Genomic DNA, 15,986 nt, shown 5'->3' on the forward strand with positions numbered 1-15,986 from the left:
CTGGCGCCGCACGCGGAGGATTAACCTAGTGAGCCACGGCGCCGGTCTTGTATGTTCTTTAAAAACAAAATCAATATAAACGGACAAAAAGGAGTTTATCCAAAGAGAAACCAAATAAGGAATTGTGAGGGATACAATTTAAGGCTATTAGAAAAATAAAGACTTTATGTAACAGGTTGTGTTTCTGTGTAGATAATTTAAATATTAGATCTTTCCTTGCGTTCAAAAAAGTTCTGCTTTTGTTGGTTGAGTTTCATTTCTACTTCCCATGTGAGGTTCAAAAGACATCAAGACAAGGGTAGATTAAATGGTATATAAATATGGCTACATAGGCAAGTAACAAAAACCTGTAATAGTATCAAAACTTGAAGCACAGATTTACAAATTACAGAGTCTTACCTAGAAAATGCTCAACATGCGTGCCTATTAAGGAGAAACATCCCAACTTAATACAAGAGCTAATCCTTAAGAAGCTACACATTTCAGTTGGGGTTAAAATCACAGAACCTAACCTAAACCTAAAGATTCAACTCAGTTAAAGGCCATAAAACACTAATCATCATTTTCTTGGACAATCTTATTTTTTTGCTTGTTTTTCTGTGCCAACAGATTGTTTAAATAAAGCTCAAAATACCTGACCACACTAATTTATAAAGCAATAAAGCTTATTCTCTGGCCACTCACAAACCACTGAAACAGCAATATACATTCATAATGGCAGGAGACTTTCCTTAGTGGTAGTCAAATTATCTTAACTATGTTGGAACCAAATTCTACTGAGATTTAGGTTTATTATGATTGATAAAGGAATCAGATTCTGAAAAGACTGAGCTAATATTATAAAGAGTTTATTAGAGTACTTCTCCTTAATTAAAAACGTAAGATAGCGGCCAGTGCCATGGCTCACTTGGCTAATCCTCCGCCTGTGGCACCGGCACACCGGGTTCTAGTCCCGATGGGGTGCTGGGTACTAGTCCCAGTTGCTCCTCTTCCAGTCCAGCTCTCTGCTGTGGCCTGGGAGGGCAGTGGAGGATGGCCCAAGTGCATGGGTCCCTGCACCCGCATGGGAGACCGGGAGGAAGTACCCGGCTCCTGGCTTCAGATCGGCACAGCGCTGGCCATAGCGGCCATTAGGGGAGTGAACCAATGGAAGGAAGACCTTTCTCTCTGTCTCTCTTTCATTGTCTATAACTCTCTCCCTGTCTCTCTCTCTCTCTCACTGTCTAACTCTGCTTGGCAAAAAAAAAAAAAAAAAAAAAAAGTAAGATAGCTACAAAACAAGAGCTCTAGGTCACCTGATATCCCATTCATAACAGAATGTACTCACTGATAAAATCAACTTAACTTGGTAAAAGAAATAAAAAATAAAAAAACAGTAATTGAAAAACTAAAACCACACAGAATTTTCAACTCTAAGACTATTTCTAGCCTCATCTTAATGGAGATTTAAACAACTTTCAGACTGTATCACTCGTTTTTCACAATCACAGGTTTCTCTTCTCTTAGATTAGGACAAACAGGAGTCTTTCATGCACTGTTTGTGTAATGACTCCTATTCACAGGAAACCCTCAGGGCAGTACAGTATTAGGTTTGCAAAATGCATAGCAAGTTCTTTCAAAGGCTACAAAAGGCAGAAAACCAACTCTATGTAAACAGTCATTTCTCACTCAAACCTAGTTTCCTGCTTACCTCCCATGATGAATTGGCAAGTGTTTGCGATGAATTCCATGACTGCCTTCCACAAAAGCATTGGGAGGTTTATGGTACACAGAGGCTAAAGAACCAATGTGGCAAATTAGCTCATCAAGCAGAGTTGGCTCAATAAGGTCTGTCTCCTCAGAGATCAGTGGCTTCTCAGACAAAACTACTTCTTTGGCTGTAACAGGGTCCGTTGAGAGAAGGCGCCAATAAATATAGCCCCGGTCTCGAAGGTCAGGATTATCAGAATCCTAACAAAAAGACAAAGGTAAAAAAGATTTAGATGGAACTGTTCTTCATCCAGAAACCCAAACTACCAGATTATCAAGGCAATGCTACAGTGATGTATAAAGACTGCCATTATTAAAATATCTCATTTAGATTCAATATAGTTCCAATACAATCATAATTCCATCATATCTAACATTTCAAAGAATTTTTTTTTACACTGCAAAAAGGTCATCTATTTACATGAGTGATTTAAAGACATTATGGTTTTCTTTACAAACAGATGTAGGAACAGAAATTGTCCACTTTTAACATTTCAAAGAATTTAAATTGAGATGAGTTAGTCCTAAGACTCATATTCAAAAGGAAGTTGGGAAAAGGAAAAAAAAATGTTAATCTAGTAAAAGTTAATGGATTGAGATGGTCTGGGGACATACAAATGTTTCTTTTAAACTGTTGTAGTATCAGTAGGATCATTCATAACAGATATTATATCTTAACATATATTCCATTTGTACTTTATATCTCCTGTGGAGACACTGGCTAGGGCCTAGAAGTAGCAAGATAACACACAGTGCCTAACTATTGTTTGCTTTTTAAAGATTTATTTACTTGAGAGGCATAGTTACAGACCGAGAGAGGGAAACACACAGAGAGAGTCTTCCATCTGCTGGTTCACTCTCCAAATGGCTGTAACGGCCAGAGCTGTGCCGATCCGAAGCCAGGAGCCAGGAGTTTCTTCTGGGCCTCCCACACAGGTGCACAGGCCCAAGAACTTGGGTCATCTTCTAACTGCTTTCCCAAGCCACCGGCAGGGAGCTGGATTGGAAGTGGAGCAGATGGGACTCAAACAGGCACCCTTATGGGATGCTAGTGCTGCAGGCAGATGCTTAACCTACTATGCCACCACACCAGCCCCACACTGACTGACTTTAAGGATCTCACAGAATATTAGCTATTACAATATAGCATGAGAGATACTATTATCTAAACAATAAAAAAACTATTAAAGAGAATAGATAACCAAGTGCTTCCAAAAGGGATGACACTTCAATTTAGTACTCTATAAGTTGGGGTGGTTTAAAAGTAATTTTAGGGGCCAGCGATGTGGTGCAGAGGATTAAGCCATGGCCTGCAATGCCAGCTTCCCATATGGGCACTGGCTCAAGTCCTGGCTGCTCCACTTCTGATCTAGCTCCCTGCTAATGTGCTTGGGAAAGCAGCAGAGGATGGCCAAGTCCTGGGGCCCCTGCACCCATTTGGGAGACCCAAAGAAGCTTCTGGCTACTGGACTTGGCCTCCCCCGGTCCCAGATGTTGCAGCCATTTGGGAACCGGTGGATGGAAGATCTCTCTCTCTCTGTTTCTCACTCTTTGTAACTGTGCTTTTCAAATAAGTAAAATTAATCTTTAAAATTTTTTTTCTACAGGCTCATACCTTAAAACTCTTTTTAAACAACTATTAGAACCGTGTACTATAAAAAGAAATCTCCCCCAATAATCTAACCCCTTGCTATCCTCCAAATTGCTGTGATAAGCTGTGTGATATCTGTCCGTGTGTGTGTGTGTGTGTGTGTGTGTGTGTGTGTATAGTTCTCCAAGTCACACTCTATAGTGACACATGTTTTCTGAAGGGCACTTCAGAAAGTTCATGGGAAAAGCAGTTTAAAGGTAAGTTTAGGGACTGGTGTTGTGGTGTAGTGAGCAATGCTACTGCCTGTATTGCTGGTATCCCATATGGATGACAATCCTTATACTGACTGCTCCACTTCTGATCCAGCTCCCTGTTGATGGCCTGGGAAAGCAGTGGAAGATGGCCCAAGTCCTTGGGCCCCTGCACCCATGTGGGAGACCAGGAAGAACAAGTCTGTTGTTCTGAGGGTTGCCCTTCACTGCCTCCCTATTCACTTGCAGCCCACAGTAAGTCAGGCCTTGACAAGATCTGTGATACTGGGACAGGCATTTGGCACAGCAGCTGGGACACCACTTGGGACGCCCACACCCCATACCTGGTGTGTGAGTTCAAGCCCTATCTCTGCTCCTGATTCCAGTTTTTTGTCAATGTGCACTGACAGGCAGCAGGTGATAACTCAAGTGTGTGGGTCCCTATCTCCCACTTGGGAGATCCAGACAGAGTTCACGGCTCCTGGCTTTGGCCTGCCTTAGCCGTAGCTGTTGCCAGTGTTTGGGGAGTGAACCAACAATAGGAGTTTGTTGTTTCTGCATTTCTCCATCTTCAAATAAACAAACAATTTTTAAAGTTTTTTTTTTTTTTTTTTTTTTTTGACAGGCAGAGTGGACAGTGAGAGAGAGAGACAGAGAGAGAAAGGTCTTCCTTTGCCGTTGGTTCACCCTCCAATGGCCGCCGCTGCAGCCGGCGCACCGCGCTGATCCTGGCAGGAGCCAGGAGCCAGGTGCTTTTCCTGGTCTCCCATGGGGTGCAGGGCCCAAGCACCTGGGCCATCCTCCACTGCACTCCCTGGCCATAGCAGAGAGCTGGCCTGGAAGAGGGGCAACCGGGACAGAATCCGGCGCCCCAACCGGGACTAGAACCCGGTGTGCCGGCGCCGCTAGGTGGAGGATTAGCCTATTGAGCCACGGCGCCGGCTCAAAGTTTTTTAAAAATTAAAGATGCCTGACAAACAAGAAACAAAGTTTTCATGCTCTTAAGTTGCCATTAAATGTTTGGTGACTCAGAAAATTGGGTTCTGAAAGTACTCTATTGCCAGCTCAAAAGATTTTCTGCAGAGAAGCTTGAAAACAGTTCTTACGAAGCAAGCTCTAAGAGTGAATTTTTAAATAAACAAAAGCAAAACCTCTTAAAAATTTATTTGAGAAGCAAAGAGAAGAGAAAGGCAGAGGAGAGCTCCCATCTGCTGGTTCATTTCTCAAATGCATGCAATGGCTGACACTCAGCTGGAGCCAAAGCAAGAACCTGGGAACTCAATCCAGGTCTCTGATGCAGTGGCAAGAACCCAACCACATGAGCCATGGCCATCACCTCCCAGGGCCACATTAGCAGGCTGCTGAGAGACTGTTCGTGTAGTTGTCATCAGTTAAATCCTGGTGCTTAGATACGGGATGTGGCATCAAACATCTGAAGCTAAGAGTATTTCTTAAACTATAATATACACTAACATTCACAAGAAAAGCCACTGCAGGTGCAGACCCCAGGGCCCCACCGGAGATAGATTCTGATTCATTATATCAGAAGCAGGGCTTAGGAATGTTTAAAAAGCAGCTCAGGTGATTCTTTTGATGGTGGTCCCTAGGCCTAGATAGATTATGGGATGTCAGCAGCTTTAGTTGCTATACCACAACACCAGCCCCAATATTAGGTTCTTATTTCACAAACTTGAGAGGGGGAAAAAACTTCAGGTGGAAAAAACTTATAGAAGTATGCTTATTCTTTTTAACTCCTCAGATCTCATTAATTTGACAGAAAAGGCAAACCTAGAGAAACTGCTTATTATTTACAGCCAAGTATGAAATGAAAGCCTATGAAGGCATGGCGGATGGAGCTGCTGTCTACGGTGCCATCATCCCATGTGGGCGATGGTTCGAGGCCTGGCTGCTCCACTTCTAACCCAGCTCTCTGCTGTGGCCTGGGAGGGCAGTAGAAGACGGCCCAGGTCCTTGGGAACCTGCACTCGTGTGGGAGACCCAGAAGAGGCTCCTGGCTCCTGGCTTCGGATCGGCGCAGCTCCGGCCATTGTGGCCATCTGGGGAGCGAGCCAGCAGATGGAAGACTCTCTCTCTCTCTCTCTCTCTCTGCTTCTCCTCTCTGTGTGTAACTGTGACTTTTGGGTAAAATAGATAAATCTTTAAAAAACAAAAAAAAAAAAAAAAAAGAAGAAGCTGCTGCTGCTGCTCCTGGATCCATCTTTTTTTTTTTTTTTTTTTTTTTAAAGAAAAGAAAACCCATGAAGACCTTAAAACTAGCAAACACACTTATATGTACTGGCTTATGCACATCAGTGCCTCCAGCAGGGAAAATGTACTTTCAAAGTCATTTGGAACTTCCAACTAGAGAGGCCAGACAACTCTGCGGACCTTGCCAATAGGCAACCTGAGTTTAGGCCTTTCTGAGTCAGTTTTCTCATCTGTAAAACAAGAATGGTAGGAGTACCAACCCATATTGGGATTGAGTTAATATGAAAAGTGCTTTAAATTAATTTAAAAAGGGGGGGAGAGGGGGCTGGCACTGTGGCGCAGCGGGTTAACACCCTGGCCTGAAGCGCTGGCATCCCATATGGGCGCTGGTTCGAGACCCAGCTGCTCCACTTCCAATCCAGTTCTCTGCTATCGCCTGGGAAAGCTGTATAAGATGGTCCAAGTCCTTGGGCCCCTGCACCCACGTGGGAGACCCGGAAGAAGCTTCTGGATCCTGGCTTCGGATCAGCGCAGCTCTGGCAGTTGAGGCCAATTGGCGAGTGAACCATCAGATGGAAGACCTCTCTCTCTTTCTCTCTCTCTCTCTCTCTCTCTCTGCCTCTCCTCTCTCTGTGTAACTCTTTCAAATAAATAAATAAATTTAAAAAAAAAGAAAGGTGCTTATCAGAATGCCTGATACACGGTAGGCACTATACACAAGACTGCTGTTAAGACTCTACACTAGTTCCTGTACTAAAAGTCTAGAAACAAGAATGTCTGATTGTTTTTTATACCTTTCCCTGTCCTGGAGAAAGATTTAGCAAAGTTTATGAGAATACATCTATGGCTAGAGACAATGAATTACAACCAGAGGCAGACAAATGCATGCTAGGGGCCAGAATTGTGGCATAGCAGGTAAAACTGCCACCTGTGATGCTGGCATCTCTTACGGGTACTGGTTTTGAGTCCTGGCTGCTCCACTTCCCAGCCAGCTCCCTGCTAATGGCAGGGAAAAGCAACACAAGATGGCCCAAATGCTTGGGGCCCTGTACCCAAGTGGGAGATCTGGAAGAAGCTCCTGGCTCCCCACTTTTGGCCTGGCTGAACCCTCATGGATGGGACCATCTGGGGAGCTAATCAGTGGATGGGGGGGATCTGTCTCTTCCCCAAACTCTGACTTTCAAATAAATACATCAAGACAGACAGACAGACAGAAAGGAATGAAGGGAGAGAGGGAGGGAGAGAGGGAGGGAGGGGAGAAAAAGAAAAATACATGCCAAAATTACCTACACATTTTCTATAGAAGACTCTTAAACTTGATTCTAAGGTTTAGAACAAGTAGTATGAAAAAGGAACCTCATCAAGTAAGCCACTCAGAAGAGTCAATTACATACCAATACACAGGAAAATCCAAAACTTGCTAGGAATTTGATGAGGCCTCATATTGAAGAAAATACAAACTGGGATAAAAGCTTACAACAGATCCAAAGAGGTATTTTCTCCTAACAACCTTTACTGTATATAGGCTGGCTGCCAGTACCAGTGTAATTCAGTGAAAGCAATTCCATCAGGTGTCAAATACAATGCAGTCCAGGTACATAGTTCCCTATGAATCTGGCTTGATTCAAAGAGGAATTTCAGGCTTATCTGTAAGAACAGTGTGGCATTTGTAGCTTGTAAGCAATCCTCCCAAAATTCTTTATCTAGGCCAAATTTCGTAATTACTAAGCAGCAGTAAAATTGAGTTTGAACTCTAACAAGAATCCAAAAAATAGCTCTCCTATACTTACCATTACATTCTAACACAATAGGTCTTAATAGATAATGGAGGTGGAGATAGGACAGATAACTTGTGGAAACAGAGGAAATGCTAAAAGAAAAAAAATTTGCTTGAGGAGTAGGTTAAGCCTCTGCTTGCGGCACCCTAGCTGCTCCTCTTCCTATCCAGCTCTCTGCTAATGGCCTAGGAAAGCAGTGGAAGATGGCCCAGGTGCTTGGGCCCTTGCACCTGTGTGAGACACCCGGAAGAAGCTCCTGGCTCCTGGCTTTGGAACGGTCCAGCTCCAGCCGTTGTGGCCATTTGGGGAATGAAACAGTGGATGGAAGACCTTCCTCTCTGTCTTCTCCCTCTCTGTCTATAAATCTGCCTCTCAAATAAATAAATATTTTTTAAAAATTTGCTTGAATATTTACAGGTGAGCAGAGAGGGAGCCAGGCCAAAATTCTTAAGAAATTTAGACAGAATGTTAACACTACTACAATTTTATGCTCACTTAAAGGAGTTTAAAATTAAAATATGAACACAGTAGGCCGGCGCCACGGCTCAGTAGGCTAATTCTCTGCCTTGCGGCGCCGGCACACTGGGTTCTAGTCCCGGTCGGGGTGCCGGATTCTGTCCCGGTTGCCCCTCTTCCAGGCCAGCTCTCTGCTGTGGCCAGGGAGTGCAGTGGAGGATGGCCCAAGTGCTTGGGCCCTGTACCCCATGGGAGACCAGGAGAAGCACCTGGCTCCTGCCTTCGGATAGGCGGCCATTGGAGGGTGAACCAACGGCAAAGGAAGACCTTTCTCTCTGTCTCTCTCTCTCTCTCATTGTCCACTCTATCAAAAAAAAAAAAAAAAAAAAACAGTGCAAAAAATTGTTTTGAATTTATCTATTTTTTCCCCTAAAGATTATTTATTTGAAAGTCAGAATTGGGACTGACTGGTGCTGTGGCACAGCAGGTTAAGCCACTGCCTGCATAGCTGGCATCCCATTTGGGTGCCAGTTTTAGTCCCAGCTGTTTCACTTTCAATCCAGCTCCCTGCTAATGTGCCTGGGAAAGCAGGCCAAAGTCCTTGGGTCTCTGTATCCACATGGGAGACACAGAAGAAGCTCCTAGCTCCTGTCTTCGGCCTGGCCCAGTCCCAGCTGCTGCGGCCATTTGGGGAGTGAGCTAGCAGATGGAAGATCTCTCTCCCTTTCTTTAACTCTGCCTTTCAAACAAATAAATAAACACATCTTTAAAAAAAAAAAAAAGTCAGAATTACACAGATAGAGGGAGATACAGATCTTCCATCTGCTGGTTCACTCCCCAAATGGCCAGGACTGGGCCAGGCCAAAGCCAGGAGCTTCATCCAGGTCTCCCACGTTGAGTAGAGGGGTCCAAGGAATTGAACCGGCACCCATATGGGATGCCAGCACCGCAGGCCACAGCTTAACCCACTGAGCCACAGAATTGGCCCCATGATTTCATCTTAACAGAGATACAAATAGCTTGCAGGGCACTAATCAAGGGTCTAGACACAGGAAGTTGAGAATACTCAATTCAGTATAGATAATATTAAGTAACAACTTCCTTGCCAGTTATGCATATTGTTTTGCATCAGGCAAAGGAAGACAGCTGAAAAAGTTTTTAAAAAAATACTTCAAAGAGCTCTTACAAATAAGTTTTAAAGATGTCAAGTTAATAATAGGAAAAATGACAACTCAGAACTTGGCAGAGTACTATGGTAAGGTTCTGAATTTTCATAGTACACCATTATAAAGAGATGAAAAAGAGAAAAATGATAAATTATCTGAACTAGACTCCATGTGCAGATACATATCTTAACTCAGAGAACGTGGTAAAGCCAGCCTGTTCTAGAATTCAATTAAGAACATTATTAAATCATGACGTACCAATAATCATTACGCTAGCTACCCTAGAAAAAGTATATTGATTTCTTATGGATCCAAAATGGTGACCTATTCTTTAAGGCCAGGTGTCACATTCCTAACATCAGAACCTCTTTTCTTCTAACCAAAAATAACATGTAATTCTAAGGAAGGCCAAAAATATCAAATAATTCAAGGAAGCAGCATGCGTGCTTTAAAATTATCTCCAAGAAAAGGGCAACCCCTATAGCAGCTAGCACCATGAGACCTTGTTGAGCCATCTACCATCTCTACAGTATACTTTCATTTGAAAAGTGCAGCAAAGTCACCCAGGACAACGTATTATCAAACTCAATGTTATTTTGACATAAATACATCCTTCAGGCCGGCGCCGCGGCTCACTAGGCTAATCCTCCACCTTGCGGCGCCGGCACACCAGGTTCTAGTCCCGGTCGGGGCGCCGGATTCTGTCCCGGTTGCCCCTCTTCCAGGCCAGCTCTCTGCTGTGGCCAGGGAGTGCAGTGGAGGATGGCCCAAGTGCTTGGGCCCCTGTCCCTGCATAGAAGACCAGGAGGAAACAACTGGCTCCTGGCTTCGGATCAGTGTAGCTCTGGCCATTGTGGCCATTTGTGGGGTGAACCAATGGAAGGAAGACCTTTCTCTCTGTCTAACTCAGTCAAATAAATTAAAAAAAAAAAAACTTTTATTTGTTTTTATTTATTTCAAAGCCAGTGAGAGACAGAAACAGACAGAAGACAGAGATCTTCCATCCACTGGTTCACTCTCCAGATGCCTGCAACAGCTGGGGCCGGGCCAGGAGCTTCAAATTCAATATGGGCCTCCCACACTGGTGGCAGAGACATAACTACTTGAGACATGACCTACTGCTTCCCAGGGTGCACATAAGCAGAAAGCTGAAATTGAAAGCTGAGCCAGGACTAAAGCCAGGTGCTCCAATATGGAATGAGGCATCCCAAGTGGCATCTTACCTGCTGCGCCCAATGCCTGCTCCAAGGAGCAACACTTTTAATATTTTAACAGGATCTAGAAGCTGTATCTTAGGGCCGGCTTTGTGGCGTAGCAGGCTGAACCACTGCCTACAATGCCAGCATCCTATATGAATGCTGGTTTGAGTTCTGGCTTCTCTGCTTCTAAGCTAGCTCCATGCTAATGTGTCATAAACCTTTTATAAAAAATAAGTAAATAAATAAATCTTACATCTCTTTCAATTATAACTTCCTCAAATGGAAATGGCTATCTAGTGTGGCCATTAAGGTGCTGGCTAGGGATGCGTGCACCCCATGTCTGAGTGCCTAAGTTGAAGTTTCAGTGCAGATTTCAAAACCCAGCTTCCTGCTAATGCATACCCTGGGAGGCTGCAGTGGATTGCTCAGCGTTGACTTTGGTAAGAGTGCTTACCACCCATGTGAGAGACCTGCTCCAGGGATTTGGGAAGTAAACCAGTGGATGGGAACAGTCTCTCTCTCTCTCAAATAAACAAAATGTCCCCATGTGAATCTTCAAGTATAATAATTTTCTATAATTTAAAATAATACATATCAATCCATGTTTTTTCCAGATTTCTTACCTGTGTTGCCAAACTCAAAACCTGCTGGACCAACTCTTGTGTTTCTGATGGTTTCTTAAGAAACAGCTTCACTATGGCAGTAAGCAGAGTAAGCTGCACCTAAATAGAGAAAATTTGATAAAGCAGAAGACATTTGTATTTCCTGTCATCATTTCCAAAGTGGTATCTTATCAATTATGAACCAATATAAGTCCTTTCTAATTTTGGTTAAGAAACAAAAGTTGAAACTCAGCTAATTCAACAATAACAGTCAAAGATATTCATTTCAAAAACAAGGGTATTCAACTGAAAACTCACTAGCCTTCTATCCTGAAATTACATTTTGCACAGCAAAAATTCCTTATTCATTTCTCAGCCAGATAATCACATGTACTTTTTAAAATAACTGGAGGTGGGCATTGTAGGTTAAGCAGCCACTGGGGATGCTCACATCCCACATAAGAGGGCCGGTTCAAATCGCCAACTATTTCACTTCTGATCCAGTTCCCTGTTAATGTACCTGGGAAGGCACTGGATGATGGCTTAAGTATTTAAGTCCTTGCCATCCATGTGGGAGACATGGATGGAGTTCTTGGCTCTTTACTTTGTCCTGGTCCAGCTCCAGCTGTTGTAGCCATTTGTGGAGTGAACCAGTGAGTGGAAGATCTCTTTCACTTTGCCTTTCAAATAAAAATATCTTTTAAAATAATACATGCTAAAATACTGATGGCTATAAAACTAGCTCCTGACCAAGTCTTTTATTATTTAGTGCTATGAAAAGCTACAATTTTGAGACAATTATGGAATCATCTGTCATACTGGAGCAACATCCAAGGCAGTAGAATTATGTCAGATCACAGCTACTGAGTCACAAAATTACTGGCTTGTATACACATTTCTTGTATTATGTCTCTTAAAATCACTATGGTGGGGTATACACATGAACTTCTATTTGCTGTGAGTACAAATACCAAGGAGCTTACTGATGTGTCTGCTTCTCTAGCCTTGTAGCTTTAACTGTGGTAGGGGAGAGTGATGGGCGACAGGAAGGAGTCTATCCTCTCCCTCTTCCTTTCCCTCTCCCTCTCCCTGCAGTTGGAGGTGAAAATCCCTGCTGTATTGAGCCAAACCACTACTAATAGAAATGTATGATCGTTCTTAGTCTATAGGAAATAAAAAGTGGTGACTTAGGCTGTAAACCAGTGGTTCTCAAAGTGAGGTTTTGGACCAGGACCTTTTAATTATACAAGTACTTGGATCTATCTCAGACCTACTGAGTCAGACATGGTGGAGACCAGAGGTCCAGAGGCTTTAAAAAGCCTCCAGGTGCTTCTAATCCTCATTAAAGTTTCAGAACCACTGGTCTAAATTTATTACACTAGAAATCAGTATACAAATGAAAAGGGTCATCCCTTTTGGATGAAAAATCAACATGCTACAGGTGGAGAAACCCTAATCTGAAAATCAAAAATCTGAAATGCTCCAAAATCCAAAACTTTTAAAGCACAGACATGACAACACAAGTGGAAAATTCCACACCCAACTTAAAGTGATGGGTTGCAGGGCCGGCGCCGCGGCTCAATAGGCTAATCCTCCACCTAGCGGCGCCGGCACACCAGGTTCTAGTCTTGGTCGGGGCGCCGGATTCTGTCCCGGTTGCCCCTCTTCCAGGCCAGCTCTCTGGGAAGGCAGTGGAGGATGGCCCAAGTGCTTGGGCCCTGCACCCCATGGGAGACCAGGAGGAGCACCTGGCTCCTGCCTTCGGATCAGCGTGGTGTGCTGGCCGCAGCGTGCTGGCCGCAGCGTGCCGGCCGCGGCGGCCATTGGAGGGTGAACCAACAGCAAAAGGAAGACCTTTCTCTCTGTCTCTCTCTCTACTGTCCACTCTGCCTGTCAAAAAAAAAAGTGATGGGTTGCAGTCAAAATGCATGCATGCTAAAAACATTCTATAAAAATACCTTTAGGCTATGTGTATAAGGTATATGAGACATAAATGAATTTTCTGTTTAGACTTGGATTTCATCCCCAAGATATTTATCTCATTATGTACATGGAAATACTTCAAAGTTTGAAAAAACTCAAAATATGAAATATTTCTTGGTTCTAAGCATTTGGGGTACAGGATGCTCAACCTGAGCATATACATAAATACATACACACTCAAATCTTTACTTTTTCTGAAGTCTTCCCACAGACACAGGACACAGGATGGCTGAAAGTTTACCTGGGTGCTCTCATCATGAAAACCCTCCAGGAAGCTCTCCAGTAACTCATCTGCATTGTCAATTCTCTCAGCATATTCTCCTACAATCCAGATCATAGCCGCTCGAGCATCTGGTTCATCCAGGGAGTCTAAGTTCTCACACAGAGTGGCGATGATACTTTCATACCTGAAGCAACAAGAGACTATGGTTACTGAGGACAAAACAAAGAACACATTTCAGAGTTAAAGTTAAAAGCAAACCATGAACAAGGGATCCTAAAACAAGCCACCAAACTAGAAAAGCTTTTATAGTTAAGAAAATATATAAGTATTAAGTCAGATTATAATTAGCTTTCAATTTTTTTAAAAGATTTATTTTATTATATTTGAAAGGCAGAATTACAGATAGATAGATAGAGAGAGAGAGAGAGAGAGAGATTGATTGATTGATTTTCTGCTGGTTTGCTCCCCAAATGGCTCTAACAGCCAGGGTTGGGCCAGGCTGAAACCAGGAGTGAGGAGCTTCATCCAGGTCTCCCACATGAGTGTGGGGACCCAAGCACTTGAGACATCTTCTGCTGCTTCCCCAGGCATATTAGCAGAGAGTTGGATCAGAAGTGGAGCAGCCGGTACTCAAACTGGCACCCAAATGGGATGTCAGTATAGCAGGCAGTGGCTTAACCTGTTATACCACAATGCCAGCTGTTCAATTATGCTTTAAGACTTAACTCATAAACTTTTATTAAAACTCATCAGGTATTATTTCTCAAGGGAAAATAAACCTGTGGTTGTTAAGATACTACAACTACTTGGTATTCTAGTAATCTTTCTTACAACTAGATCGAGAATTTTCCTATTATTCCATTTGACTTCATTCTAGAGAGGAAGAGAAATCTTTACTTTTAGAAAAATGGAGTTAGAAAACAACAATTTTCAGATAATTTTGTCCCTTAATCCACTTACCTCTCCTTTAAAAAATTATTTATTTGAAAGGCAGAGTTGCAGAGAGAGAGGGAGAGACAGATCTTCCAATTGGCCACAACAGCCAGATCTGGACCAGGATGAAGCCCAGGAGCTTCTTCCAGGTCTCCCACAGGGGTACAGGGGCCCAACCACTTCGGCAATCTTTTGCTACTTTTCCAAGCAGTTAGCAGGGAGCTGGATCAGAAATTGAGCAGCCAGTACATGAATTGACACCCACAGGGGATGCTAGCATTGCCTAAACCTCCTATGCCACAATGCCCCTTATCTCTCCTTTTTATAACAGGTATGGTTATGTTCTTTCTTCTCGAAGCACAAACAAAAATATTTCTCCAAAGGAAGAAATAACTCAAAAATTTATTATTATTTTTATAGACATGTTAAAACCATCTATCTGGCTAACATGATTGTAAACATCAGAATGATACATATAATAAATTAGAAGCAAACAACTGAATAGTACACTTGTCTGCCCTACTTCCACTGATTAAACCAGACTCCTGATTGCTTTCTTAGAACTGTCATGACCCCTTAATAACAAAAACAAAATGCATTTGTCTTCTTATTTCATACTATGTAACTAATACAGCATCATACTTAATTAAGAAATTGAAAAACCCAATCCTCAGGGGGCCAGTGCTGTGGCTCAGTGGACTGGGCCTCTGCCTGCAGTGCCAACATCCCACATGGGTGCCAGTTCATGTGTTGGCTGCTCCTCTTTCAATCTGGCTCTCTGCTGTGGCCTGGGAAGGCAGTGGAGGATGGCCTAGGTGCTTGGGTCCCTGTGCTGGCGTGGAAGACCTGGAGTAGGCTCCTAGCTCCTGTCTTTAGATGATCCCAGCGCCGGTTGCTGCAGCCATTTGGGGATGAGCCAGCGGATGGAGGACCTTTCTCTCTGTCTTTCCCTCTGTCTATTATTCTACCTTTCAAATAAACAAAATCTTAAAAAAAAAAAAAAATCCTTCTCTTTTCTGGGAGAATGGCAAAAATATATGGTCTCTTCTTCAAAAACACCATTTCTAAAATTTTTAGAAATATATACAATGCTTAATACACCATTACTTTGCCAAAATATTTTTACTAATTCTTTTTTTTAAAGATTTATTAATTATTTTGAAAGGCAGAGTTACAAAGAGACAGAGGCAGAGAGAGAGAAAGAGAGATAGAAAGAGATGGGTCTTCTATCCACTGGTTTACTCCCCAAATGGCCACAATGGTCAGAGCTAGGCCAATCTGAAGCCAGGAGCCAGGAGCCTCCTCTGGGTCTCCCATGCAGGTGCAGGGGCTGAAGGACTTGGGTCATCTTCTACTGCTTTCCTAGGCCATAGCAGGGAGCAGGATTGGAAGTGGAGCAGCCAGGACTCAAACCAGCACCCATATGGGATGCCAGCACTGGGGGCAGCATTCTTACGGCTATACCACAGAGCCTGCCCTTCCACTAATTCTTGAGCATACCACCAAGCCAACTTACTACATTATCTTTAAGACTAATCAGGAGCTTCAGCAAAGCTATCTCTATTACTGTAAAAGCAAAATGAGATTTCATTGTTATTTCACTGTTTCAGATTCTTCAATTGCTTGCTTTCATCATCTAACCTAGGACACTAACATCGCATATCAGAGTGCCCTGGGTTTGAGCTTCAGCTCTACTCCAGATTCCAGCTTCCTGCTGCCGCACACCCTGCAAAGTGTCAGGTGACAGTTCAGCTGAGTCCCTGACATCCATGTGGGAGACCTAGACTGCATTCCCAGCAAACTGATTTGGCCTATTTTTAATTAATTAACTAATTAACTTCATTTGA

General features: G+C 43.2%; 1 protein-coding gene across 15 annotated transcripts in view; it reads right to left on the reverse strand.

Annotated features, from left to right (window-relative positions):
- The window catches only part of AP2B1 (adaptor related protein complex 2 subunit beta 1), a 153,451-nt gene that overhangs the window by 81,334 nt on the left and 56,131 nt on the right, over nt 1–15,986 (reverse strand). For all 15 annotated transcript variants that reach the window (XM_002719241.6, XM_008271129.5, XM_089317387.1 and 12 more), the window contains 3 exons: nt 13,225–13,390; nt 11,022–11,120; nt 1,691–1,950 (listed from right to left, as the gene is read on the reverse strand). In XM_002719241.6, the coding sequence (XP_002719287.1) occupies nt 1,691–1,950; nt 11,022–11,120; nt 13,225–13,390 (525 nt within the window). The remainder of the gene's footprint in view (nt 1–1,690; nt 1,951–11,021; nt 11,121–13,224; nt 13,391–15,986) is intronic.

The sequence above is a fragment of the Oryctolagus cuniculus genome, chromosome 17, assembly GCF_051225735.1.
Source record: "Oryctolagus cuniculus isolate XC-2025 breed Fujian yellow rabbit chromosome 17, ASM5122573v1, whole genome shotgun sequence".
Classification (NCBI taxonomy): Eukaryota; Metazoa; Chordata; class Mammalia; order Lagomorpha; family Leporidae; genus Oryctolagus; species Oryctolagus cuniculus.